The following is a 26,812-nucleotide window of genomic DNA, read 5'->3' on the forward strand; positions in this document are numbered from 1 at the left end:
TAGATGGTGGATGTATGGGTGTCCACTGAACTGTAATGTTTAAAGTTTTTCATAATAAGTAGAAGAAAAAACAAAGGTAACAAAAATACAATGGAAGTTAGGTGATGAAATGATTCAATCCAGGTGCCTGAAGAAGGACCAAGCATCTGGGATTAATTACAAACATTATATCATCAAAAGGTAATACTTGCAAAGAAATAAGCTTATTTCAGGCATTGGTGTTTTGTTTCTGTGATTCTTCAAAACAGAATTAGAAATTCAATTATTCTTTTAATGCTCTCACCTGCTGCCCTCCTTCTAACTTCTTGTTCAGCTTCTGTAGCTGGGTAAAAATCTGAAGGTTTTCTTGCTGTAACTTCTGTTGTTCAGCCAGACACTTCAACACCAGACCCTGCAATCTCTCAACCTCCACCTGCAGAGTGCTGCATGCACAGGTAGGAGTCAAGGGTGTTCCCTTCCCAGCACATGTTCCTGCAGGATTCAGCCGAGGTGGCTAGAGACAGGAGAAAAGGGTCATAGGAGGTTCTGCCCGGGTGCTACAGCTCCCCAATCCAAATGTCCTCTAAGTGCTACCAGGTTTTACTTTTAAAGTAACAGTATAAAACACATACACACGAAGTAAATGGAAGAGAAACAGAAAACCGCTGGGATTACAACAGAACCTGGCTCTAACGTAACAGAGCAAGAGAACTCTCAGTGCCTCAGTCTGCATTACGGTAAGGTAAAAGAATAATCATCTATTTTGGAGAACTTTGTGAAAATTTTTAAAGTCATTGATATCTTCCGATTTAAAATGCTGAAGTGAGAGAATGCACAATTTGGTTTGGAACAAGTCTTTCTTTTTTTTTTTCGCACGCAGGATTTCTCTAGTTGTGGCAAGCAGGGGCTACTCTTCGTTGCGGTGCGCGGGCTTCTCATTGCGGTGGCTTCTCTTGTTGCGGAGCATGGGCTCTAGATGTGCGGGCTTCGGTAGTTGTGCCTTGAGGGCTCTAGAGCGCAGGCTCAGTAGTTGTGGCGCACTCTATGTGCTCCATGGCATATGCGATCTTCCCAGATGGAACAAGTCTTTCTGATCACAGTGAGGACACCATGATTCAAAGGGTCAATATTCATGAAATGCAGTGGATCACACTTTAGAAGAGATTTAAGAGGTGTTCAGTAAACAGGATCGCCAAAGCAATTCAAGACGGCTAACTGACAGAGGAATTAAAATGTTTACCTTGAAGTTTCAAAGGCTTTATTTCCTCTTCTGGGAAGCTTTTCAATTATCCTAGCCTGGATTTTTCTCCCTTCTTCTACTGTACTTTGTTTATAGGAAGGGTCAACAAATGATAGCCCATGGGCCAAATCCAGCCTACTGCTTGTTTTTGTAAATAAAGTTTTATTGGAACATAAGCATGCCTATTCATTATGCATTATTTTTGGCTGCTTTTGTGATATGATGTCAGTATTTTTTTTTTTTTTTTTTTTCGGGACGCGGGGCCCTCACTGTTTTGGGCCTTCCCCTTGCGGGGCACAGGCTCCAGACGTGCAGCATTATGCATTATTTTTGGCTGCTTTTGTGATATGATGTCAGTATTTTTTTTTTTTTTTTTTTTTGCGGTACGCGGGCCTCTCACTGTTGTGGCCTTTCCCGTTGCGGAGCACAGGCTCCAGACGTGCAGGCTCAGCAGCCATGGCCCACGGGTCCAGCTGCTCCGCGGCATGTGGGATCTTCCCAGACTGGGGCACGAACCCACGCCCCTGCATCGGCAGGCGGACTCTCAACCACTGCACCACCAGGGAAGCCCTGATATCAGTATTGAATGGTTGCAAGAGACTGTATGGTCTGCATAGCCTAAAATAATTACTATGTAGCCCTTTAGAAAAAGTTTGATGATCCCTGGTTTACAGTTTGAGATATTTACCACAATTTGATTTCTACGAAAGTTAGGTATACATGCATTGCACCCCCAGTAGACTACAAGTATTATTTCTTACTTACATTTAGAACCTCCAGCCTATCCTAGCAGTCTCATGAAAAATTGGATTTGAATTTTGGAATTTCAGTTTTGGTACTTCTGAGGCAGAGAGAAAAGAAAGACAATCATCTGGTATAGAAAGATGTGGGCCTGTCAGAAACGTGAAAGGGTAGATACTTTTCCATAGAAATCAGTTTTGCCTTGTGTAGAGGCTTTAAGCACTATTGAACAGACAGTATGAGTTGATGCTGGTTAGCTGGGAAACCAATGAAGCTAGAGGGGGAGACAGTGAGGCCAGGAGAACTGGACAGAGCTTACAGCCACTGTTTACCTAGTTGTGATTTAAAGGCAAAAGCTCAGTTACCCAGGCTCCTGATGGGGGCTTGTGTTCCAAAGGAGCTTCAGAGCCCACCTTGAGTCCTTGTAGCTCTTTGTAGGGCAGAGTATCTTTCTCAGATTCTGAAAAAGCTGCACTTAGTGGGGATGGGCTGTCAGGCATAGGGATGAATTCTGCATTTTCCAGCTCCTATGTATAAGAGAAAGAATCTCATCAGTTCTGTTTGAGCCATTTACTTTCGCCCAAATTCCCTTCTTGCTATAGCTTTCACTCTGTCGTGACATCAGCACCCTCTAGTGGAGCAAGACAGTTGTGGTTACAACATAGCTCGCCCTACCTGTCAACATCCTGCCATTCCTTCCTCTGAGGAGTGAATAGTGAAGTGCATTCAAACTCAAATCCAAGAACATTTTGGAGTGTCTGACATGTTTCTCTAACAAACTCAGTCTACACAGGCTATTCAGTAAGTTGGGAAGCTCTAAGGTGATGGCAGTGAGGCCAACTGCCAGGTTGCTAAAGGCTGACCTAAAGCTTTAGACAGAACTGTGTGCTGCTTCCTCCATTCATATTCCTATGTAGCTATCAAGTTTAATCTTATTATAGAGGGAGCTTTAAATCTACAGGCTCTCTCTTTGGTGGGGGGCGTAAAAAACTTAAAATTTCTCTAACTATAAATGTTGACTGTAGAAAATGTGAAAATACAGATGGGCAAAGGGAGATGATAAAAATCACCAGTAATTCCATCACTCATAGATAACCACTGTTAAAGCATTTCTCTACCCTAAGGCATTCCAATTGCCCCAATATTCTACTTCTATGAACCACAGTACAAGATCTAGAAGCTTAATCTTTGCATGCATGCATTACAAAAACTGTCTTCAAGGAAGGCTGCATTAATTTCCATTCATTTAAGTAATACAGGTATGAGCACATCTTATATCTTTTCTTGTCAGGAAGAAAAAGGATTAGAGATTTGGTGATTTCAGTTCAGGTAGAAATCAGAAACCTAGATGCCTGCTGCAAAACGCTTGGATAGGACATGGGAAACAGATCCTTTCTAGTCCCTACAGAGGTACCTCTACCAAAGGAATTACCTTTCGAAGCCAGCCAGGACAGGAGCTGCTGGCCCCACTACTGATCCTCACGGCCTCCGTGGGACTGACTAAACCTTCCATTCCTCGGTCTGCTTCCATTGTTCCTCGGAAGCCTCCACTTGGATCAGGAGTTTCAGATTCCTGCTGACTGTCCTCCTCTTCTCCCCTACCGCCACCGCTGCCACCTCCTGGGCTAGAGCTCTGAACCACTGACAGATACACAGCACAGAAATAGAGAGCTTTGCTATGCAGCAAGATTTACCATCTGAGAGCCCCACCGACCCCTGGAGAGGTTCCTAGAGTTGCGTGAAGCAGAACAGCAACAGTGTAAGTCAGATACTTGGGACTAAATTTTTAGTTTTTATACAAGGTATTGTGTATCAGTATCTTTATAGCAATATTCACTTCTACTTTCCAAACTTGCTTACCCTTATGGCCACAGCAGATTATCAATGTTCTACAGCATTACTGAATACTCACCCCAACCACAGCATCCATGCCTTAACAGATATACCCAGACTCCAGCATCCTTCATAGAGGTTCATCTTATATATAAAGCTTTTTCACATTTGAGCCAAACACCTCTTAAAGTTGCCAGATAAACTCACCATTAACTCCCTTTCCGGGGAAACACCTGAATGGAGAAGTCCTCAACCGTTAAATTCATTAAATTCTTTAATGACTATCCGTAAGAATTAAAAAAATATGATGGCTGGTTCTTTAAATGTCATGCAGCATATTCCAAGTTACATTTAATGTAGATGAGTTGATGTACAGTCAGGAAATGAAACTGAGTTTTAATATGGGCCAAAGAAAAATATAACTAAGAAAGTAATTTGCCAAAGCTAAAAAAAAAAAAAAATTGCATGGTATATTCTAAAGTTAAACGTAAAAGCTGATTTATGATCACCAGCTAACCTGGCTTGAGGACTGACTATGCCACACTGTGATCCTACCGAAGCAGCAGAACTGTAGATGCCAAAATAACCTCTTAAGCTTGCTTTTTGTTTTAAATGGCTTTTAAAAATTATGTTACATTTGACATACACATTAAGACTATTTTTAACGTATGTGTAAGTTTTGATGCCTAACAAAATAACCATACATGCATCTACTACATGAAAGTACAATTAGTTTCCAATACGGTAGCCATTAGCCAAATATGGTTATTTAAATTTAAACAGAATGAAAAATTCAGTTCCTCAGTCGCAAGAGCCACTTTTCAACTGCTCAACAGCCACATGTGGCTGGTGGCTATTATACTGGACAGCACAGACATAGAACATTTCCATTATTACAGAAAGAGCTATGGGACAGGGCTGAACAAGAATATTACCTGTATTGCTCCATCTGCCTTGTGAATTCCTTTCTTCTCTGGCCTCCTACCTATATATAACTACTCTGATCAATTTTGTATTTTTCATTTCTTCTTGCAAAAAAAAAAACTTTATCACATACTTAGGCATCCTTAAGCAATATATTATTTATTTTTCTTGTTTTTGAACTTTATAAAAAGGCATGTAGTCTGCTGCAACTTGCTTTTTACATTTCACATTATGGAAATATTTGTAGACGTTGTTCATTTTAACACATATAATAGTCCATTGGATGGTTATAATATATTCAACCAACAAATATTTATTGAGCATTTACCATTTGCCAGGCATTCTTCTAGGCAATGTGGATAAAATTATTGAATAAAAAAGACAAAAATCGTTGCCCTTACAGAGTTTATATTTTCCAGACAATGGACATGTGCTTTTAATCTTATGTTTTTCCTTTAAATACTGTTCCAGTAAAACGGAGCTGTAATATAACAGCTGTGCTTAGCAAAAAGGTATTTTATCATTTGTGACAGATATTAATATGCACAAACAGATGCTGAGCAATGGATTACTAAAGGAAACTAATACAAGGTAGGATGTGTGTTTGTGTAAACTAGAGCTCAACAAGTCTAGATCAGATTTTCAACTGTCTTTTTGGAGGATTAGTCTGCTTTCATTCTGGGTCTTCATCTGTTTTGATTGCACAAAACATCAGAATCCAGTTCTGAGAAATCAAAGACTACAGGTACTCTAGCAAATGGAAAACCAAAAGGAACACAGATTCAATTTCCTAGCATGGCCCCAAATAAGAGAACCATGAAGAAAGCAGCCAAATGAAAAGTATTAGAGAGGTTTGGGCTGATTTTCCCAACTACATTGAAAGTTTAGCCAACTTTTAATTCTAAGGGCTTATTCTGAAGGACTACTTCTATAGATTGGAATACCCCTGGGAACACCATGGAAGTAAAGGGTAGACAGAACCCACAGCCCCTAGCATGGTAAGGAAAGGAACAGTACGTAAGTCACAATACAATGTTGGGCAAGCCACGTAATTACTCCCACATGTGTGGTGGCAAAGATGTACTCTCCCTCTGACCGCAATGTAAAAGTCATAACTTATTGTGAAATCTACCAAACTATGACCTTCCCTCTTGATCACTGTATTCCTCATTTCCCAAAGATATTTCCTATTTCCTTTTTTGGGAGACTGCACGGAATTCAACCCAAAGACTCACACCTCAGAAAACCACTGGTACCTGAGATACTGCTACTTACCAGTTCCGATGGATAAACCACTGCTATTCGAACGGATGGTCTTAGAATTCAATACTTTCTCTGAGGAAAAATATTCAGTAGGTAAGCATTGTTTACACCCAGAGACAGGAAAAGTGACAGCCTAGGACAGGGAGTTAATCTAGGCGATAACTGCTATCTCTCATACCAGATATAAATATTATAAGCCAAGCACCAATAGCTACTCTAACTATATTCAACTATGTAGCAATTCTCCACCTTAACTATTCTTTGGAATCACCTGGGAAGCTTTAGAAAGTAGCAATGCCTAGGTCCCACCCCACAGGTTCTGATTTAATTGGTCAGGACAATGGGATTTCTAAAAACTCCTCAAGGGATTCTAATGCGCAGCCAAGGTTGTAAACCACCGACCTAAAGAATGAACTTGTAAACCTTCACACAGACCTTTATAATTTGTTCGTAACAAAGGAATCTTTATGCAGAAAGCAGTTATGATTTAGTTTCTTTTTAAAGGTGTACTGTACGTTTCTCACAAAAGCATGAGCACAGATAAACTAATTAGTGGACTACTAGAAGTAACAAATTCTACAGCGAGGGGGGCAGAGCCCGAAGTTATCATAAGACAGCAAACGACAATGTTCTATTCCTACCACTAGATATGGTATCACTGACAATTATTAAGACTTACACGAGTAGCTTCTTTTCTTCAGGACACTTCTGTCTGCCAGAATGTGACCATTAGTAACTTAGGTGTGGGTCTATCCTCTGTCAAAGCCATCCTAACCAACACATATGGAACCCTTACCAACAATGAGAATGGTGTGCCAGCCTCGGCAAGATAAGTCTGGGACGTGATGCAGAGATCCAAAGATAGGCCGAGGCCATGAAGTGCAGATATCAGAGCCATGCGGTCTCTCTGTGGGGGTCATTGCCAGGCGACCATTACCACCATTGCCCCAGGCAAAAATGTGATTATCTAGACAAAAAAAATTAAACAGCAGACAATTGAACAGAACACTGGCTTCCCAACTCTTTTGGGTTCCCCATCTTTATGCCCTAGAGCTAAAAAGATTTTCCACCATGTATAAAACAAGGGAAAGCTATATATTCCCCTATATAAAGACTAAACAACTCCTGATGCCACCCAGGTAAAAATGACCACCGCTCCTACATACTGCCATCCATTCTTTCACTCATTCAACATTTTTGGTCATTCATTCAAATAATTATTGGGCATCTACTTCATGACAGGCACTGCTTGAGGTGCTAGGAGGAGAGCGGAGAACAAAACAAAGTTGCTGTCCTTGTGGAACTGACATTCTAGTGGGGAGAGACTGATAAATAAATTACTTCAGGTAGCATTAAGTGCTAAGAAGGAAGAGAAACAATAAAGAAAAGTGGAAATAAACAATAATAGTAGGGTATCATTACTTTAGACAGGGTAGTCAGAGAAGTACTCATTGATACTTGAGCAGAGACCTGACTGAAGTGAGAGAGAACCAGGTGGATATCTAGGGGAAGAGCTTTCCAGGCAGAGGGAATAGCAAAGTGCAAAGTATGTATCACAAACACAACACAGAAGTCCTCTGCAGCTGGAGCAAAGTAAAGGAGGGGACGGTGGCCACAGAAGAGGTCAGGAGGTGACTGAAGTCTGGGTCATGGAGGCCATTCCAATGACTTTGGTTTTTACTGTTTGAGACAGGAAATTAGTAGAGATTCTGAACAGTAGGTATTTAAAAGGATCCCCCAGGCTACCATGAGGAGAACTGACTGCAGGGGCCCAAGGATGGAAGCAGGGAGATCAGTTGTAATAGTGAAGATGGTAAAAAGTGGTTGGATATATTCTGAAGATAATCTATAGAATTTGCTAATGGATGGGATGTGGGGTGTAGGATAGAGCTGCCATTTTCTGAAACAGGAAGGCTGCAGGAGGAACAGCTTTGAACAGAAGATCGGAAATTTGATTTTGAACACAGTAAGTTTGTTTGAGATGCCCATAACCTCTTATCCAAATCAGGGCATTTTTAAATGAAAACGGGGTGCTATTAATGATTAAGCCCGGACAGTAGGCATGAATCAGGACCAACCTGGGAAGACCGGGCTATAAAGCCACTTTATCTTTAGACATCCAAATCAAGGGACTGTTGAATCAGTGAGTCTAGAAGTCAGGTACGGTAATTAAAGCTATCAGTGCACAGGGAGGATTTAAGGTAATAAGCTCACTTAGAAAATAAAGGGAGAGGGACTTCCCTGGTGGCACAGTGGATAAGACTGCGCTCCAAATGCAGGGGGCCCAGGTTTTATCCCTGGTCGGGGAACTAGATCCCACATGCATGCCACAACTAAGAGTTCACATGCCACAACTAAGGAGCCCAGGAACTGCAACTAAGGAGCCCACCTGCCGCAACTAAGACCTGGTGCAACCAAATAATTGAATAAATAAATATTAAAAAAAAAAAAAGAAAGGGAGAGAAGGATTGAGCGTTGGACACTCCAGGCTTTAGACTTGGATACTACAATCATGGCACTGAACCTACCTGACTGCACTAATCTGTTTATACGTATGTCTCCCCTACCCTACTAGACTGTGAGTTCCCTGAGGACAGGGGCTTTCTGAAACTCACTGTTTAAAAAAAATTAAAGTATAGTTGATTTATAATATTATATTAGTTTCAGTTATACAACATAGTGATTCAATATTTTTATAGATTATATTCCATTCAAGTTATTATAAAATAATGGCTATATTTTCCTGTGCTGTTCAATATATTCTTGGTGCTTATTTATGGTATACATAGTAGTTTGTATCTTTTAACCCCATATCCCTGTCTTGCCCCTCCCCACTTCTCCTTCCCCACTGGTAACTACTAGTTTGTTCTCACTCCCTCTGTAAGTCTGTTTCTGTTTTGTCATACTCATCCATTTGTTTGATTTTTTAGATTCCACATATAAGTGATAACATAGAGTATTTGCCATCCTCTGACTTATTTCACTAAACATAATACCCTCTAGGTCCATACACATTGTTGCAAATGGCAGAGTTTCATTCTTTTTAATGGCTGGGCAATATCTCATTCATTGTATATATGTACCACATCTTCTTTATCCAGTCATCTGTTGATGGACACTTAGGTTGCTTCCATGTCTTGGCTATTGTAAATAGTGCTGCTATGAATACTGGGGTGCATGTATCTTTTCGAACTACTGTTTTCCTTTTCTTCGAATATATGCTGAGGAGTGGAATTGCTGGATCATACGATGGTTCAATTTTTACTGAGACTTGCTTCTATAGTCCCAGAGCCTAAAGGAGGACCTGGAGCATAGTAGGCACTCAGTTTATGTCTGCCATGTGAATAAGGTGATCAAGTACAGTTCAGAGGAGTAGAGGAACATTTATCAACAGGTAATATGCCCAGACACAGAGTCTAATTCTATACTCGTCATTCTGAAGTTTAACTTGAGAAGTACACAGATACTGAAGAAACATTACCTCTCTGAGGCCCTGTCAGAAACTGCTACTGAACTTGCTATACTATTTTTAATCCTCAGTGACATCCTGATTCTGTCTTTCTAGGTACCATTTCCATTTATCTAGCCTGAACTAACCAGTCTGTTCCCTAAAACCACTTGCTTTGGGACAAGCAGGGAAGGTTAATGTGCTACTCTGAAGGCTGGTTCACTTAATTAAATATGGTAACAGATCACTTATCTGACACTATCGCTGGACCTCTCATGTAAGTAACAGGCACAGACTGAAAGAAAACAAAGACATCCCAGAGCATGAGTAATAACAAAAAAAAGCCAAAATGAGTCAAAAGATAAGAAGATGAAATATGTATTTCTGTTGTTCACTAGTCACAAGAAAGAAGTGGCGACAAAAATCAAGTGAGTTTAGAAGGTGATACAGGAAGAGAGTAAAGAGAAAAAAAGAAAGCACAAGAAAGAGGAAAGGGAGTGAAGGCTAGCAGAAGCTGCAGTAAAGAAGAGAAGTGATAGGAGCAGGATGCTGAGGAGAAGAAATAGCTGAGAGGAAAGAGAGAAGAAAATTCCATTAGACCAATTCAGAAAGTTGAGAAACACATGGTATATAGCCCTTCAAGCCTTAGCAGTCCCTAAAGACATCACTGCAGTGCAGCTGACCCCAACCAAGGAGCAAGGTTAAATTATGTTGTTCTCCTCTCTAACCACCCAACATTTATTGGAACCAACATGGTACTGGGCAAGGTATATATATAAGTATTTAATAATTCTTAAAACATTGTACCAAAAACGTTAAAGTAAAAAAAGTAGGGATTTAAGAGTACTAACTTGCCATTTTCTAGAAATCTGACCTTTTTACAGCAATCACTATGTTGGACATATGAAAAGTTAATGAAGCTCCATAGGCATAAAAATTGGCCACCAATTTAACACAGATAAAAAAGTAAACATATGATCCAGCTGCACAAATAACCAGTCCACCTCTTTTGCAAGCAAACATTAAAATATAGCCATCTATCCAGAAAGCCTGAAATAACAGGTACAGACTCACCATCGGTGGCAGCAATGGTAAACTCATCACCGCAGGAGACTCTGATCACTTGCTTTCCACCTAGGGGGCCCCCCAACAGGTTGATTCCTAGACGCTTCCTATAATTTCCAACGCCCAGCTGTCCACACTTGTTGCAGCCAAATGTCAGCAGCCGGCCTCGCTCTGAGACAGAAGCAAAAATAAATACCCAGGTACAAATGGGTCATGAAACAGAGGGAAAATGCAGACAATGCAGAGTCCCATAGACTAGCTTCTGGTTGTTAGAGTATACAAATATAAAGCTAGCTACATAATCCTGGACCTAGGGCAGCTAGGGCATCTAGAACTATGACCAATTAGACCCAGGAAGTGACTCAATATTATATATTCAATTTTAAATGAGGAAAATGGGTACTATTTAACTTAGAAAACTTATAGATGGTGCTAATTACAAACAGCAGTTGCCAGAAATTATAGGGGTGGTATTCTCATTAAGGAATGTATTGATTACATACTTATAATGATTACCAACAAAACATTTATTTGAATGCCCAATTTGTTAATAAGATAATACTGGATGATGGGGGGAAATCAGGAGAATGTACATATAGTTAAGAAGCGCTACTACTTGATAGAATAAAAGAGCCTGAAATAGTAAGGCCTGTGTACACAGTCATACATCAACTCACCATCAATAGCAGCAGTGTGAGTCTTGCCTGGGGCAATTGTACGGATCTTATAAAAGGACAACTGTTTGGCCAAGGTAAAGGAGGTTGTGTAGGGGACTTCGTGGTATGCCTGAAACAAGGTAGAACACAAAGCAAAGACTCATGAAGTAAAAAATGGAGGGGAAACGGGCTGAAAATGTTGTCGTGGTGACCAAAAGGCCTTTCAAGCGAATCATGTTATTAAGAAGGTGCCAGGTAGCTTTTCATCTCCAATAGAATAAAAGAAGAAATAAGCTCAATATGTAATCAGAGAATTTAGTATGAGGCAGGACTTTCTGACCACAAAAGTTTTAAGATTCCTAAATTAGGGTATGCAAAACATGAACTCTCCATCCCAGAAGGCATCTATATAAGGATAGAATCATTGACTTTTGTCTTGGTTATACACTCTACATACCTAACAAAAGCAGGGGAAGGAATTAAAATCCTGAAGACTCTGTCCAGCCCCTCAGTTTACTGTGATCTAATTTTACCTACAGTATTCTCAACTTGTTAAAACCCATGTTCCCTTTAGATTAGCATAAAAATAAATCTTCCCATGTAAGTTTAAAATTTCACAACAAACACAATGTTGTAACAAAACCCAAATCAAGTAATGGTAATTCTGAATATGGCTTTTCAATCTACACGGACACCCTCCCCAGACCTGCTCCAAATTTGCACTCTCCCATTTCACAATCACTACTTTAGAGATTGCTTAAAAATTAATTCTTATCTTTTCCATTGAGACAGCAAACTTGTCTCAACATGACTCTTTAGAAAATGACAGGGGGCTTCTCTGGTGGCGCAGTGGTTGAGAGTCCGCCTGCCGATGCGGGGGACACGGGTTCGTGCCCCGGTCAGGGAAGATCCCACATGCCGCGGAGCGGCTGGGCCTGTGAGCCATGGCCGCTGAGCCTGAGTGTCCGGAGCCTGTGCTCCGCAACGGGAGGAGCCACAACAGTGAGAGGCCCACGTACCAAAAAAAAAAAAAAAAAAAAAAAAAGGGAAAATGACAAAAACTCATCATACTAACACAGAGGGGACTAGTACTTAATATCAGTGGCGAATTTATGACATCCTTGAAGGAGCTGAATGGTAATTACATTTAATAAGCCTGTATAGGATCAGTGATTTGAGAGTAATCATAAAAACTCCCTAGAGAGGTGATACATGGAAAAATGTTTCTTTTCATAATGTTAATTTTCTTCAGTGATAAGGTAGAATCTGAATTCCATCACTGATTGTTTGTAATCAATTTATTTATTGAGGTATAACATACTATACAATATTGTACAGCTTGATACATTTTTCTAAAGGTATATAAATGTAAAACTACCATCCAGATTAAGATACAGACCATTTCCATCACCCTAGGATCCCTCCTACCCTTTCCCCTCTTCCCAGAAGTAACCACTGTTTTGACTTTTGCCATCATAAGTTAATTTTGCCTGTTCTTAAACTTCATATAATGGGCATCATATAGTATGATGGCCTTTTGTGGCTAGCTACTTTACTGGACATAATGTCTGTGAGATCGTCACTTTATTCTTAAGTCAAATTCCACGGTCACAAACCAATAATAGCATTTCCAAAGAAATTCCAACCTAGAGAAGTTCTGATGATGTACTTAGGATACCAAAAGGGGTACTCACTTCATGATTGATGATTCCAGACATGCACTGATTCAGACCCAGTTTGTTGAACTCATTGAGTCCACAGGCCAGCACTTTGCCTGACTGGGTCAGCAGAAATGTCCCATCACAGCCACACTGAACTGCGACAATAATCAAGGCCTTGGGAACATCCACCTGCAAGAAAAAAAAAAAAAAAAAACAGAAAATCTCCCAAACATAACTTGTATTAGGGAAAAACACTCAAATTCTTTCAAAAATGATGCTCTGCATTTAGCAGAATGACTACAGGGAAATAAAGGTTGCTCTATTTTCTTCAGATTTGCCCAGCAGCTTAGAGGCTACTGTTTTCAACAAGGAGCTCAAGTTTTATAATAAAGTAAAAGAAGGCAATTCCAGGTCAGCTAAAAGTTTTAGCAATAGGTCCTACTTAGGAAAACTCAGAAAACACTGGGAAAAGAGAAGCTTCGATCCATTACTGATTTAGTCCTCTGAGATGCAGAGATCCCATGATAGTTATAGAAGAAACTCAGTAGCCCTGTGGGGTGCCAGTCTGGTCATATAATAAGTGAGGTGACCAAGGACTGAGGCAGCAGCCAAGACTTCTGAAGGCTCACATCCTTCTGCAGCTAACTAGACAGGGCTGAAGAATGGTGGGGGGACATGATGGATGTCTGTGGAACGTGAAAAATCAAACCTTAAACCTTCTCCTATAGACTTTTTGGGAGAAGAGGAATAGCTGTGAATCCTATTGATTGAGAATGGTCCCACAGATATATGTTAATTTTTAAAATGTAAATAAACATTGTTAATAGTGAACAGTGGGTGAGCCTGTGTCCTAGGGTGCATGTGACCGTGCTCTCTCTGCTTGTTTCAGCTCCCGTGCCAGCTCTTACAGTGCCAGCTCTTGCAGTACTGAGAGGAATTAGATATTACATTTCATACAATATGACCCCTAAATACAAACAACTACTTCATTTGGTATCCAACTGTGGAAAGGGGAAGGGAAATGGCTGTGCTGGGTTAAGGGATACTCTATTGCTTTCCAATATTTTCCATCCAAGGTGTGTTTAGCTTGATGTGACTTTTTCACTATACATTCTGATTTTAGTGCTCATCCCCAAGCAAGATGTGACTCCAGAGTGTCCACAGTGGCTGCATCTTCTTTCGCAACTTTTTATGATTTAGTCAGATGACAAGACCACAGAGTGCTAAATTAGGAATCCTGGATTGTCAGTCTCCCAGATAGGAAATATTTCAGGGATAAACACCTTGATATGAGGAGTGAGGTAAAGAGGACATATTACTGGAGTCTGTGTGACCTAGATAGGCTCTAGGAAGAAGTTGCCTCTGATTTTACCTTTTGTGGTGTATAATAGTCCTCTTCTGAATCCAAACCCAGCCTTCCTGAGACACACATAAGAAAGAAAATCATTAAAATGAGGACTTCCAGGGACTTTCCTGGTGGTGCAGTGGATAAGACTCCGCGCTCCCAATGCAGGGGGCCCGGGTTGGATCCCCCTGGTCAGGGAACTAGATCCCACGTGCATGATGCAACTTAGAGTTCACATGCCACAACTACGGAGCCGGCGAGCTGCAACTAAGGAGCCTGCGAGCCGCAACTAAGGAGCCCACGTGCTGCAGCTAAGGAGCTGGCAAGCGGCAACTAAGGAGCCCACCTGCTGCAACTAAGACCCGGTGCAACCAAATAAATAAATAAATAAAAAAGAAATCAAATCAAATCAAATCTACTGTACCTCTCAACTTAAAAAAATAAAATAAAATAAAATAAAATAAAATGAGTGCTTCCTTCCCAATGAAAATATTCTACAAGATTCTCTTTTACTGGACTTCCCTGGTGGCACAGTGGTTAAGAATCTGCCTGCCAATGCAGGGGACATGGGTTCGAGCCCTGGTCCGGGAAGATCCCACATGCCACGGAGCAACTAAGCCCGTGCACCACAACTACTGAGCCTGCACTCTAGAGCCCGCGAGCCACAACTACTGAGCCCGCGTGCCACAACTACTGAAGCCCACACACCTAGAGCCCGTGCTCCGCAACAAGAGAAGCCACCGTAATCGGAAGCTCATGCACCGCAATGAAGATTAGCCCCCGCTCGCCGCAACTAGAAAAAGCCAGCGTGCAGCAACAAAGACCCAACGCAGCCAAAAATAAATAAATAAAATTAAAAAAAAAAAAGATTCTCTTTTACTGAATTAACACTTCTCAAATAGAGGCTGCATAACGTGTTTAGAGGCACACAAGCAAGAGGTCCGGTTGTCCGCCTGGGAATAAGTGGACAGGGTCAAGGCTACACCTACCATATTCACCACAGCCCCAAGAGTAGACTTCTTTGTTTCGTGTCAAAACCACCACATGATTATCTCCACAGGAGACCTGCTCCACTGGATTGTTCAGGAAGAAGTCCAGCTGCATGGGTTCTAATAGTTCAGGGCCAGCAATCTTGTCCATGCCCATGCAGCCATAATAGTCAGATCCAAACGCATAGAGCTGACCTTCATCTGTGAAAGGAAGGAAAGCAGAACCCATCAAAGGAATGACTTATTTTGTCTAATCAGAAAGCTGGGCAGGGCTGGAATGAGGATGACCTCAGCCAATGAGCTCACATGGGATGATTATATCAGAGAAATCTGATAGACTGTCTATCAAGCCTAGAGCTGTTGGTATTTAGGGGGTCATGTGTACTGTTACAGTAACAGTTAAAAAAAGAATGGTGGGATGATATATTAAAGAGGCTTAAAATTTTACCGGGGCCATCTCTATTTTACAGAGAAAAAGGGAAGCACCAAGGAATCATAAAGTGAGTAATGGCAAGACCCAAACTAAATCTGAGCTCCCAATTCCTGATTCAGCGTTATCTACACCTGACTAGGTAGTGAGGTTATTTCTGCTCCCCCCACAACTGGGACATACGATATATTTCTCCTAATCCCACCTCTTCTCTGTTATCCACCTGCCTTCTCCTTGCTCATCACTACTCTAAAGCTATAGCAAGTTGGGCATGTTGTTATTAATGTGTATAATATTTGCTCACTGTCTTTGGTTCTTCGGATACTGTCTTTCGTTGTAAAATCCCAACTAAAACTGCATAGAATTAAGTAAAATACCCCACATTAAATGCACCTGGGTGCTTTCTGCTGCTGGCTTACCTGTTACACAGACAGTGAAATCATCGCCACATGACACCTGACGGATGGCTTTGCCTTGCAACTTTTCCACGTGCTTTGGCTGTCGGTAGGAGGCTTTGTCTCCATGGCCCAGCTGACCATGGAGTTTAGTACCCCCTTGCATGTTCTGTGAAATAAATAGGTCTTGTGAAGTTTTAAACTTTTCATGCCAAATCTTTAATCTGATCTTTAATATCACTTCTTATTAAGAAAAACAGTAGGAAAAAAATCAGTTGGAAACATAGAAACGGGAAAAAAAAAAGGTAAGAGGATTAAACTTTTTAATGGTAGATAGTAAAAAACCCCTGCCAACAGATAAACATTTCTAAAGTATCCACACCGATATCCATCGGGACTTAAAAGGACCCATTCTCAATTTTGTCTTTCTTCTTCAAGTCTAAGGTGAACTGTCTATTTAATTATGGGTGATGATGAAAAAATTCTTTATGTAGTCTAATTTGATTGTTTTTTTACAGGAGTACAGCCTCTTGGAAATCCTTATAAAAGTTTTACAAATTTTGGTCACAGTTTCCCTGAAATATGTAACAGTCATAAGGAATCTGGTAACATCAAAGATGCTTCTATAAAGCACTGAGAATAGTCCTACATGACTTTTCAACAGTTTTAAAGACATAAGTAATTCTTCCCATTCAATAACTCAACTGTAAGTCCTTACACAAATGTTTTTTAAGGCACTAATTTCAATCCACCTCTGGCAGGCCCCCAGACGCTAGTTCTTTAAGTGAGAGGATTTTAGGAAATAACAGCAAGTTAAAACTCTATAACAGAGGCCAAATCACTCATTCTTTCCCTCAATCAATCAATAGTGAGTGTCTACTCTGTCACACACTGGGGATAAAGCCTGTCCTCGTGGAGAAGTTATCTGAAACTACTGGAAAAAATGAGCTCCCTCAGGAAGGAGGAAGAGTGGGAAGAACCGAAAATCTAAGATAAGACAAGGTCGGGTAAAGAAAAAGCATCCTGAAGTGAGTCTGAGAAAGCACAGCGCAAGAGATAGGAGCAAAGTCAAGAGAACATGCTCTTGCGGAAGCCAAGGGAAGACCAGGCTTCAAGAAGGAGGGAGTGACCAACTGTGTCAAATACTACAGGAGATCAAGCAAGGACTCAAGTGTACCTATCTGTTTTATTTTCACAATTTATAGGTCATTTTGTCAAGAGCAGTTTCAATTGAGTGGAGGGATGGAAGCTGCGCTGTAGGTGAATGAGGAATGAGTGGGAGATAAGAAAAGAGACAGCAAATATAGGCAGTTTGTTCGAGGTGAGAGAGAGGATAGAATCTAGAGGGGAACAAAGGAAAATTCTACTCAAGATATTCCATCTTCAATCACTGATGGAGGTCTTAGAATTTTCCTGACATGGTACACTGCTTCATTTGTTTACAAAGCTATTTCACAGGTATGAGTTGCTCTGAAATGCATGGTAATAGAACAGAGTAATTAAGTGACCTTCTGAAATCACCCAGTGGTAAATGAGAAGCCAAACTCCTGAGTCCAAGCCTTTTAATTCTTTCTCTCCTTCTTTCTCTCTCTTTTATTCATTCATTCAAAAAACATTTATAAGCGACCTAACATGTACCAGGCATTGGGGATACATCAGTGAACTAAACAGACAAAATCCCTACTCTCAAAAGAGCTTACATTCCGTCATCCCATGCTGCCACTTCTGCAGCACATGTTCAACCAACAAAATTCTTAGACATCCTGGGCCCAGTAAACAATGAGGCGCACGTCACTGTTCTAAAGTACGTAGCTTTCACTTACCACCCAGGTGTATAGTTCCTTCTCCACCGTGACCACAGCAAAGTGGGTATTCCCTGCACACACCTGCCGGGCACTACAGCCACTCTTGATGACATCCAGTTTCTGGGGAGTGGATTTCCCACCACCCCAAACATAGACTTCACTGGTTCGGGATGTTACCACAGCAATGGGTGCTTCAGTCACAGTGCTTGACCTGCCGACAACCCCCAGAACAAAGGAACATTTAACATAAAAATTATATCAAAGAAAAATGCTTCCAGTCTTTTCCCTGAGAACTGCCAATTATGGTATGAGAAAGTATGTTCTTTCTCGACAACTTATTTCAACCCTCTATCATAGCAGGCTTTGCAATTCCTGCCTTAAGGCTTCATCACAGCTCAGCCAGATCAGATAGCAGTCTGATCCATAACACCTACACTTTTCAACTTTTCAACATTCATCATGATAATGCTGTCCACTTTAGCATGAGGGTAAAATTATAGTTTTCTTTTTTTCTGAAATGACTATTTGACATTTAAGCAGATGTCGGCTTCTGAAAGGATGCCAAAGGCTTCTTAACTGGGATCAAACAATGTCCAGACCCAAGAAAGAAAGACCCCCTGGTGGTAATTTAAGATATGTTACTTTTCAACAGTCTCTTGAGCATTACCTTGGTCTCTTTGTAGGTGCATTAAGCAGTGTGACTTTTTCCTCCATCTCTCTACCAAAAGAAAAGCAAAGATACATGAGAGAAATAATAGGTTCCTATATTGCACTAGTGTCTCTTTAAAACCTTTCACAGACTTAATCTTCTATAAACCATATGCCTCCCACAATGTTACAATACTTTTAGCAAAGTACTTCGATACAACTGAAACAGTTCTATAGGCCTAGCATTAGACAATTCATTAAATACAAGGGGGCCAGCAGTCTGGGGCCACTTGTTTTCTGTCTCTGAGGAATGTTCCAGGCCGGACCAGAGAGCCTTGAGAACCTCTGATGCTCATTTTAGGAACCTGCTGACATCTTCCTTTAGTCTGCCCACTGACTCCCTAAACTCAACATCTCTAAAGCTCAGCTTATTATCTTTCTCCAATACAGCTTTTCTTTCTGACTCTCCTAATTCTATAACTGGCACCCTCTATCCTCCCAGTGAACTAGGTTTAAAACTTCAGTGATTTTGGACTCAGCTGCCTTCCTTTCTTCAATATTCAAGTTTTATAGATTCTACTTATACAATGCCCTTTTACTCACATCTCCTTCCCAGTCTCACCATCTTGGTTCTGGGCAGCTTTACTTCCCAACTGGGCTGTGGTAGCACGTAATTAGTCTCACCACAGTTTCAATCCACTTTAATCAGTCCTATACTGATTTAACACTGATATTAGTACTGCTAAATAACTCTTCCTAAGGCACATCTCTCATCACATGAACTGCCCTCTCATAAATAACCAACACTTCTGTACTATTCCTTGAATAAAGAGATTCCTTCATCTGGCATTCAACATTCTCTGCCTACCTTTCCAGCCTTCCTTCCCTGTATCCACTCCCATGTTCTAACTCAGGGTTCTCATTCTGCCTAAATCAATTACAGCTGAAGACCCGGGGTGGTGCTTAAGAACAAGCATTTTCTTTAAAGTTCCTGAGGTGTTGCTATTGAGAACGCCAGGTCTGGAACCTCTAGCCAAACAGGATTTAGTGCTTCCTGAATACTTCCACAATTCCCTGTGTCTGTGCTTTATCTGGAAAGCTCTTTGTCTTCTGTTTTTCCATCAAAGAACAAAGTTCTAACAAAGTACTACATGTAAATCTCCAACTCTCTCAACAAAAATTGCATTATCAATGGAAATACTTAAATAAGAGATTTAAACAGTGATTATATTGTTGGAAAATAAGCCAGATAAAGAATTAGCATATGCTTAACCAACCCTAAAGGGTGATACTGCCTGAATACGAATAGAACATAAACGGAAGTTTACAGTGCTGCATCTGGAGTATTATACATAGTTCTATGCACTAAAACACTGGCTGGAGATCAACTGGAGAACCAGAAAAGATTAATTTAATACAACAGAATAAAGGTTACTGACCAAACAGCAGAGATTATGGAATTAGGTATACACTTAATGCATCTAAGGGCAACACTTGAAAAAGAGCACAGTACATGTTTCAATATTGGGAAGATTCAAAAACAAAGAACTGGTAGAGGAGGAAGAAGGGTTGTTAGGCAAAAATAGTATAACAGGATGAAATAGAGACTAGAGCATTTAAGAAGGATGAAGGGGCTTCCCTGGTGGCGCAGTGGTTGAGAGCCCGCCTGCCGATGCAGGGGACACGGATTCGTGCCCCAGTCCGGGAAGATTGCACATGCCACGGAGCAGCTAGGCCCGTGAGCCATGGCCGCTGAGCCTGCGCATCTGGAGCCTGTGCTCCGCAACGGGAGAGGCCACAACAGTGAGAGGCCCGCGTACCGCAAAAAAAATAAAAAATAAAAAAATAAAGAAGGATGAAGAACACCTCTTCCTCTGAGTTAGGGTTTGACGCCTCCTACAAAAAGTTAGGGATAAAGGACCTTCTTCCTACCTCTAGAGACCGTTAACATTAAATAAACCTCAGGAAATAACCTGTCAGGAATCAATCAACCTCGACTACAGGAAATGGGCAAAAGATATCTGAAGAGGACCCCTCCAATTGCAATCTACCATCTAAACAAATGCACTAAAAAGCAAAGGCCTGGTCCAAACCCACACTGCTATCCAACAATTGGTGAGCACCTTGTGCCAGGCCCTGGGCTGAGCACTTTATATGCATTACCTCTTTTAATCCTCACCCTACCTCACTTTATAGAGAAAACTAAGGGACAGAGATGTTAAATAACTGGACAAGATAATGACACAACTCAGATACAAACATAAGGATGTCTGAGTCCAGAGCCCCCCTCTCTTAATTACTACACTCTAGTGCCCAAACTCTAGATTAGAACTCACAGATGATGGGGAGGAGTGAAGGGCTCTAGGGCCTCATCAGTATCAATTTAGAACAAAGTAGCACAGGTTAAGGAGGTGAAAGTCAGGAACTACATCAAGCAACGAAAGGAGAGATGTTGGAAGAAAATAGCAGCAGAGTGGCAAAGTCAGGAAACACCACCCTCTCTTTGTAGTACTCTGGTCAGGCTTCTAATAGTCAGTCAGCCATCTACAGAAAGAAAATGAAGCAACTTCTTTGTTCTTTACCTTCTGCGTTTCCTGAGAAGGGGGCGATCCAGAAGTTCATCTGCAGTGGGTCTCTGCTCAGGATCCTAAAAAGTATCAATTGGTTAGTTTTTTTTCTTTTGCGGTACACGGGCCTCTCACTGTTGTGGCCTCTCCCATTGCGGAGCACAGGCTCCGGACGCGCAGGCTCAGCGGCCATGGCTCACGGGCCCAGCCGCTCCGTGGCACGTGGGATCTTCCTGGACCAGGGCATGAACCCGCGTCCCCTGCATCGGCAGGCGGACTCCCAAACGCTGCGCCACCAGGGAAGCCCAAGTGGTTAGTTTTAACTTAAAGGAAACGCGCAAGGGACTTCCTGGTGGTCCAGTGCGTAAGACTCCATGCTCCCAATGCAGGGGACCGGGTTTGATCCCTGGCTGGGGAACTAGATCCTGCATGCTTGCTGCAACTAAGAAGTGTGCATGCCGCAACTAAGAGTACATGTGCCCCAACTAAGAAGCCCACATGCCACAATGAAGATGCCGTACGTCACAACGAAGACCTGGTGCAGCCAAAATAAATAAATAAATATTTAAATAAATAAATGGAATGGGCAAAATGGGATCTAAAGACGCATTTTACTTCCTCTTAGAAGGCTGTAGGTTTGTTATTCAAAGATCACTATATATCATCCTTCTGTTTCAAAAAACCTATTTCTTATATCACATTCTATGCTTCACGCTCACTATCATCAACACTTCTATGTGAATGAGAATGTACCTTCCTCCCCTGTTTTAACTATCAGGGCAGTGGTTCTCAAATTTCAGTATATATAGTACATAAGAATCTCCTGGAGTGCCTGTTACAAATAAAGATTTCTGGGCTTTATCCACAGAGATTCTGATCCAGTCAGTCTGGGGTGGGGCCCAGGAATCTTCATTTTCTTCTTGTAAAACTCCCCCATCCCCTGGCGATTCTAATACCTGTGGTTCCTGGACCACCTTTGAATAATACTGACCTACAGCTGCACTGCAAGGCAACCGTGACATTTAGAACTGTACACATTCTGCACACTAGGAATTATAAATTACCTCTAACTATTATTTTATAAAATCAACTTAAAAAAATTAATCTTGATCATAAAAAATGGAGCACAATTTAGATGGTAAATTCATTTCGCAAATTAGTAAAGGAAGAATTTGTTGGCTGAAGCACACAACTATCATGAATTGCCAACGCCTATTCTCCCGAATACAGCCACAAATACATCCAACCCTGGGGAAGTGGATGTGGTTTTGTGCAGGTTCATCTATGCCATACTCCAAACACTGAGGCTGGAAGGGAAAGCACTGAACTGAAATCAATATGTTAAGTCACGCTTACCTGGTCAAGGCATGCATGGACCATTTGGATCAGTTCCAAAGAGTACTGGCTAGAATCAACTTCCATGGCCCGGATTCCTTGTACAATCTTCACACACAAGTTGAGTGGGTTCTATGAGAAAATGATTATTGTATTGTCCTTGGTTATATAAAGATGACATTATAATCTACTAGTAGGGGCTTTGAGATGTCTGTGACTATCATATAAAGAAATGGCAATAGTTCTGAATTAGGTCTGACTTCTTTTTACAACTGTTGGTATATATCAGCAAGAAATGGTTAAGGATGCACTACTGCTGTCAGAGAATGAAGCCAACTGGCCAACATGGAGGTATGACTACGTGACCAATAGAATAATACTCAGAGTATATTATCATCTGACCCTTCAACTGAATCCGAAGAAAAAGGAAAGCAAGGTTAGCTATGCTTCTTGGCTTTAAGTATGTCCTTTGCCAATTAATTTGCCTCCTAATTTATATATCCTAATACTGGTTATACAGGTGATACTCTGCTGTAACAGACAAGGCAATGAATAATAAGTTCCTAATGATAAGAAATTATTATAACAGTGCCACCACCACCTTTACTGAGACCAACAGAAACATAAGTTGCACATATAATGTTTTTTAACCCTTGCAAACACCATGCAAGGTTATCATTACCAATTCAGAGACGTAAAGTAACTTGCCCAAGACTACACGGATAGTAAAAAATGGAGCCATAATTTCAAGCAAAGTCTATCTGACTCCAAAACTCACTTTCTTTCCACTATGTTATTTAAGAGAACTAGATGATAGATCAGAATAAACTTCAGGACTTAGAAAAATAAACAGGTCTCATAAAAGGCCAAAGAATTCTGCATTATCTTACATTTGCATTTTCATATACATTAGCAGAGCATCTCTCTGAGAGGAATATGTATTTTTTCCCTTGTTATAGCTAATGAAACAGAGGATTAAAGAGATGAAGTGATTTGCCTAAGTTCTCACATCTGGTTTGTAGAGCATATTGGATGTGAACCCACTTGTGCTACTCAAATTGTGATCCATGGACTAGTAGCATCAGCATCATCTGGGAGTCTGTCAGAAATGCAGAATATCAGGCCTAGCTCCAGACACACTAAAACAGAGTCTGCATTTTAACAAGATGCCCAGGTGATTTCCTATGTATATTAAAGTTTGAGAAGCACTGCTTTATACTGGGCTTTACCTAAGAAGAAAAGAAAAGAGACTTAAAGGGATTTGTTGTTTACAAAACAGTAGCAATCTTTTGTAAGAGTCAGGGTGTAATTTTTCATAAAAAAGATCAAAACACTTTAATGAGTATTATATAACTTGCCTTAGCTTTTATAAAACGATGTAGCTGAAGTGTAAGAAATGAAATGGCTTATCTAAATTGCTGCATCACACAGTCGATCCTAGAGCCAGTTTTAAAATTATAGTCAATGGATTCAAGGACCGTGCTCAAACTACTTGATTATGATTATTTCAGTGGGGAATTCAAGTTAGAAATAAATCTTGTCTATAGAATTTTAGTAATACACTACTAAGCCAGTGCCTGAATACTGGTTACTTTTCCTACGGCTGATTTCTGTTCAAGAAATCAGAAGCTCAGGGATAAAGCTGATTCTCTCAACCAAGCTGTACCATTTGCAAGGACAATGCAGGGATAATACATCAACTTACTGTAGCATCAAACGTCCTCTTTAGCGTAAGCAGTTCAAAAATGACACAGCCCACTGCCCAGATATCAGACTTGAAATTGTATTTAACTCCTTGGCAGAGCTCTGGAGACATGTAATATGGAGTTCCCACAAGCTGAACAACAAAGAAAGCAATCAAAGAATAACTTCTTTTCTGAGGTAACTATATTAATATTTCAACTAAATTAAATTTCCTAGAACTAGTGATAACAATTACAAAACATTCATCAGCATATCCCAAAATGGTTTTTATGAGATGATGCCACTATGAGGAGAAATCTTATTCATATCAGATCTCTTGGGCCAATTATAAAGGGACAGCCTCTGTGGTAAAGACCTATGGTAATCTGGGAGACAGAAAAGCTCTGTGATTCCTCGATCACAGAGGATTTAGGCATTCAAGACCCACTGAAGACTTCACAGACTTTGTAAAAAGCATATTTGGTAAAAGTTCACTAATGGGAAAAAAAAAACTGGTAGTGGAGAGATGGTAATTGAATAAACAGGTTAAAAGTTCTAACTGAAACACATAGTAGTGAAACTTTGTAAATGGCTCAATTACATTTGTAATACTAACATAGCTAGTGAATTTCTTCCAAATTAAAAAAAGACCTTCTGAGTTCAAGAATGTGTTGGAAGGAAAAAAAATGCCCTGAATGGAGGTCATGCCTCTCCCAAGATGAGAGACAATGAATACCCTGGAAATTCTAATAAAACTGATAGCCATCTTTCATCAGCAAGGCAAAGGAGTTTTTCAGATGGCTTACATGGCATTTATAAATTTTCATATCGCTCCTTCTTTGCATTTAACTGGCTTAAAAAAGTTAAATCTTGGTTTTATCGGATTACTCTTGATGAGAAAAATCCATGCAACAACACGACTACTTCCTCAGAAACTCAATATGGCACCGTCATACAAGCAAACTGAGTCCCTGAAGCCGACTCCCAACCTTGGCTATCAGTATCCTTGGATGTTTCTAGATTGCTCGCAGGCACATCTCAACATTATCAAAAATAATCATCAGGACAAAATTAATTTTATTAATTTACATTTTCAAGTTCTTTTAAAGACAAAGCATTGTGAAAACAGAAGAGTAATAATTGGGTTTTATAAGTCCTAAAAGGATCATATCACTGTCTTTAAAGATCAGCTTATGTCTACTCTTTACAAATGGTCTTTCATAGGATCAGGTGAGAAGGGAGCTCTGCAGTTCAGACTGTGTATCATATTAAAGATGAGACTGTTCTCTGGGCATCAGCCTTTATTTGTAATATAGGGTTTCTGAACCAGAAAAAACTCAAAGGAAACACAAGAGATGTCTAACACCCTAAGAACAAATATTAAATGAGAGATAAAGTGAAATCTACTAAAGATCCTAGGCTGGAAAAAATGGTAAAGTATTTTATTGCTTTTAGAAAAGTCTCTAGTCAGTGTTGGAAAGGGCAATGATGTCAGAGCTGTTATGTGGACAATGGCTCTTGAAAAAACACCTGAGCATGTAAATGACTGTTAATGGGTGCAGGAAAAAGATTCCTGAAGACTTGCTTTATAAGTATGGAGAACTTGTAAAAATAGAGAAAAGTGTGCAAAATTTAGGGGGTACAGTTATATCTCACAGTGCAGGAAAGGAAAAGAAAAAAACTACGTCGGGGGGAATTCCCTGGCGGTCCAGTGGTTAGGACTTCGCTTAAGATCCCACATGCCGCACAGCACCACCAAAAAACAAAACAAAATAAAACAAAACCAACCAAGTCAAGGATAACACATACTTACCGTCTCAGCCATGGAATACTCAGAATTAAGTTTCTTCGCTAGGCCATAATCTCCAAGTTTTATCAGGTTTGCTTTGGTCAGAAAAATATTTAATGTCTTTATATCTCTGAAAAAAAAAGATGCTGTATATTAAACCCACATACTCAACTATTTTATCTCATCCCCCCTTCCCGCCCAAAATTAGTACAAAATAAAAAGAGTGTGTTACCACTGCTCAGGCTGTTATGGGATCCCAAAGAGTGGTCATCACTTTCTCATACATTTTAACATTGAGAAGGGGACTTGGGGGAGTGGAGGTGGAGAATTAACTTCATCCTCCATGGCTTCGCAGCACAGGCATGTCCCCCAAAACATTGAAGTCGTTAGGAAAAGTTGAGAGGGTCAGACCAAAAAAAAAAAAAAAAAATGGTGCCCTAGGTAATCATAATTCCTATAAGGTGTACTGCCTCTTCAATTAACACTTGTGCCTTGAAATAAGTGATTATCAAGGCAATTTTAACACTTGGTTAGTACCAAAGTTTCAAATTTGTTAAGGCAAGAGAACAGAAGAGATAGCACATCCCAGCAGCAAAATGATTAGGCTATGTAGATCACCTAAATAAAATCACTGTCTATCTTTCTAAAGATGAATTGACCATAAGTAACACAAATAAACTGTGTCTAGTTCACACTCTGGCTTCCTTTACTGAAAGATGTGAACAAAACAGAACAATATTCTTTGTAATTATCGAAAAGAAAGTAACAATACACAACTGTAGCCACTCGACAGCTATCAAGAAATATATGGTAACTGAATGGACAAACCAATAAAAAGGGAAATGCTAGTGTATTAACATTAATCTCTAACAATGCTCCGTGACTCACTTAAGCAGGGTATAATGACGTGGTAATGTTCTTATAATGGTTCTCTCCTATAGCTAGAAGTGAATAGAAAGCTGTTTCCCCTGGCCAAAGCTCTGGTAAAACTGCATAATTAATTGTACAAAATGAAT

At 40.4% G+C, this 26,812-nt stretch overlaps 1 protein-coding gene across 3 annotated transcripts in view; it reads right to left on the reverse strand.

The window, feature by feature from the left end:
• Positions 1–26,812, reverse strand: part of NEK9 (NIMA related kinase 9) — a 37,856-nt gene that overhangs the window by 5,206 nt on the left and 5,838 nt on the right. Inside the window, exons 5-21 of one of the 3 annotated variants that reach the window (XM_007117124.3) lie at positions 25,821–25,926; positions 24,030–24,161; positions 22,346–22,456; positions 21,005–21,069; positions 18,442–18,492; positions 17,793–17,985; positions 15,994–16,138; positions 15,145–15,345; positions 14,183–14,229; positions 12,844–12,999; positions 11,171–11,279; positions 10,503–10,664; positions 6,777–6,947; positions 5,993–6,052; positions 3,393–3,601; positions 2,326–2,487; positions 284–493 (exon numbers count right to left, since the gene is read on the reverse strand). In XM_007117124.3, the coding sequence (XP_007117186.1) occupies positions 284–493; positions 2,326–2,487; positions 3,393–3,601; positions 5,993–6,052; positions 6,777–6,947; positions 10,503–10,664; positions 11,171–11,279; positions 12,844–12,999; positions 14,183–14,229; positions 15,145–15,345; positions 15,994–16,138; positions 17,793–17,985; positions 18,442–18,492; positions 21,005–21,069; positions 22,346–22,456; positions 24,030–24,161; positions 25,821–25,926 (2,290 nt within the window). Of the gene's footprint in view, positions 1–283; positions 494–1,557; positions 2,061–2,325; positions 2,488–3,392; positions 3,602–5,992; positions 6,053–6,776; positions 6,948–10,502; positions 10,665–11,170; positions 11,280–12,843; positions 13,000–14,182; positions 14,230–15,144; positions 15,346–15,993; positions 16,139–17,792; positions 17,986–18,441; positions 18,493–21,004; positions 21,070–22,345; positions 22,457–24,029; positions 24,162–25,820; positions 25,927–26,812 lie in introns of those variants that run through there. The other 2 variants (XM_024134319.3, XM_028496207.2) reach the window with 2 other exon arrangements.

The sequence above is a fragment of the Physeter macrocephalus genome, chromosome 11, assembly GCF_002837175.3.
Source record: "Physeter macrocephalus isolate SW-GA chromosome 11, ASM283717v5, whole genome shotgun sequence".
NCBI classification, from domain to species: domain Eukaryota; kingdom Metazoa; phylum Chordata; class Mammalia; order Artiodactyla; family Physeteridae; genus Physeter; species Physeter macrocephalus.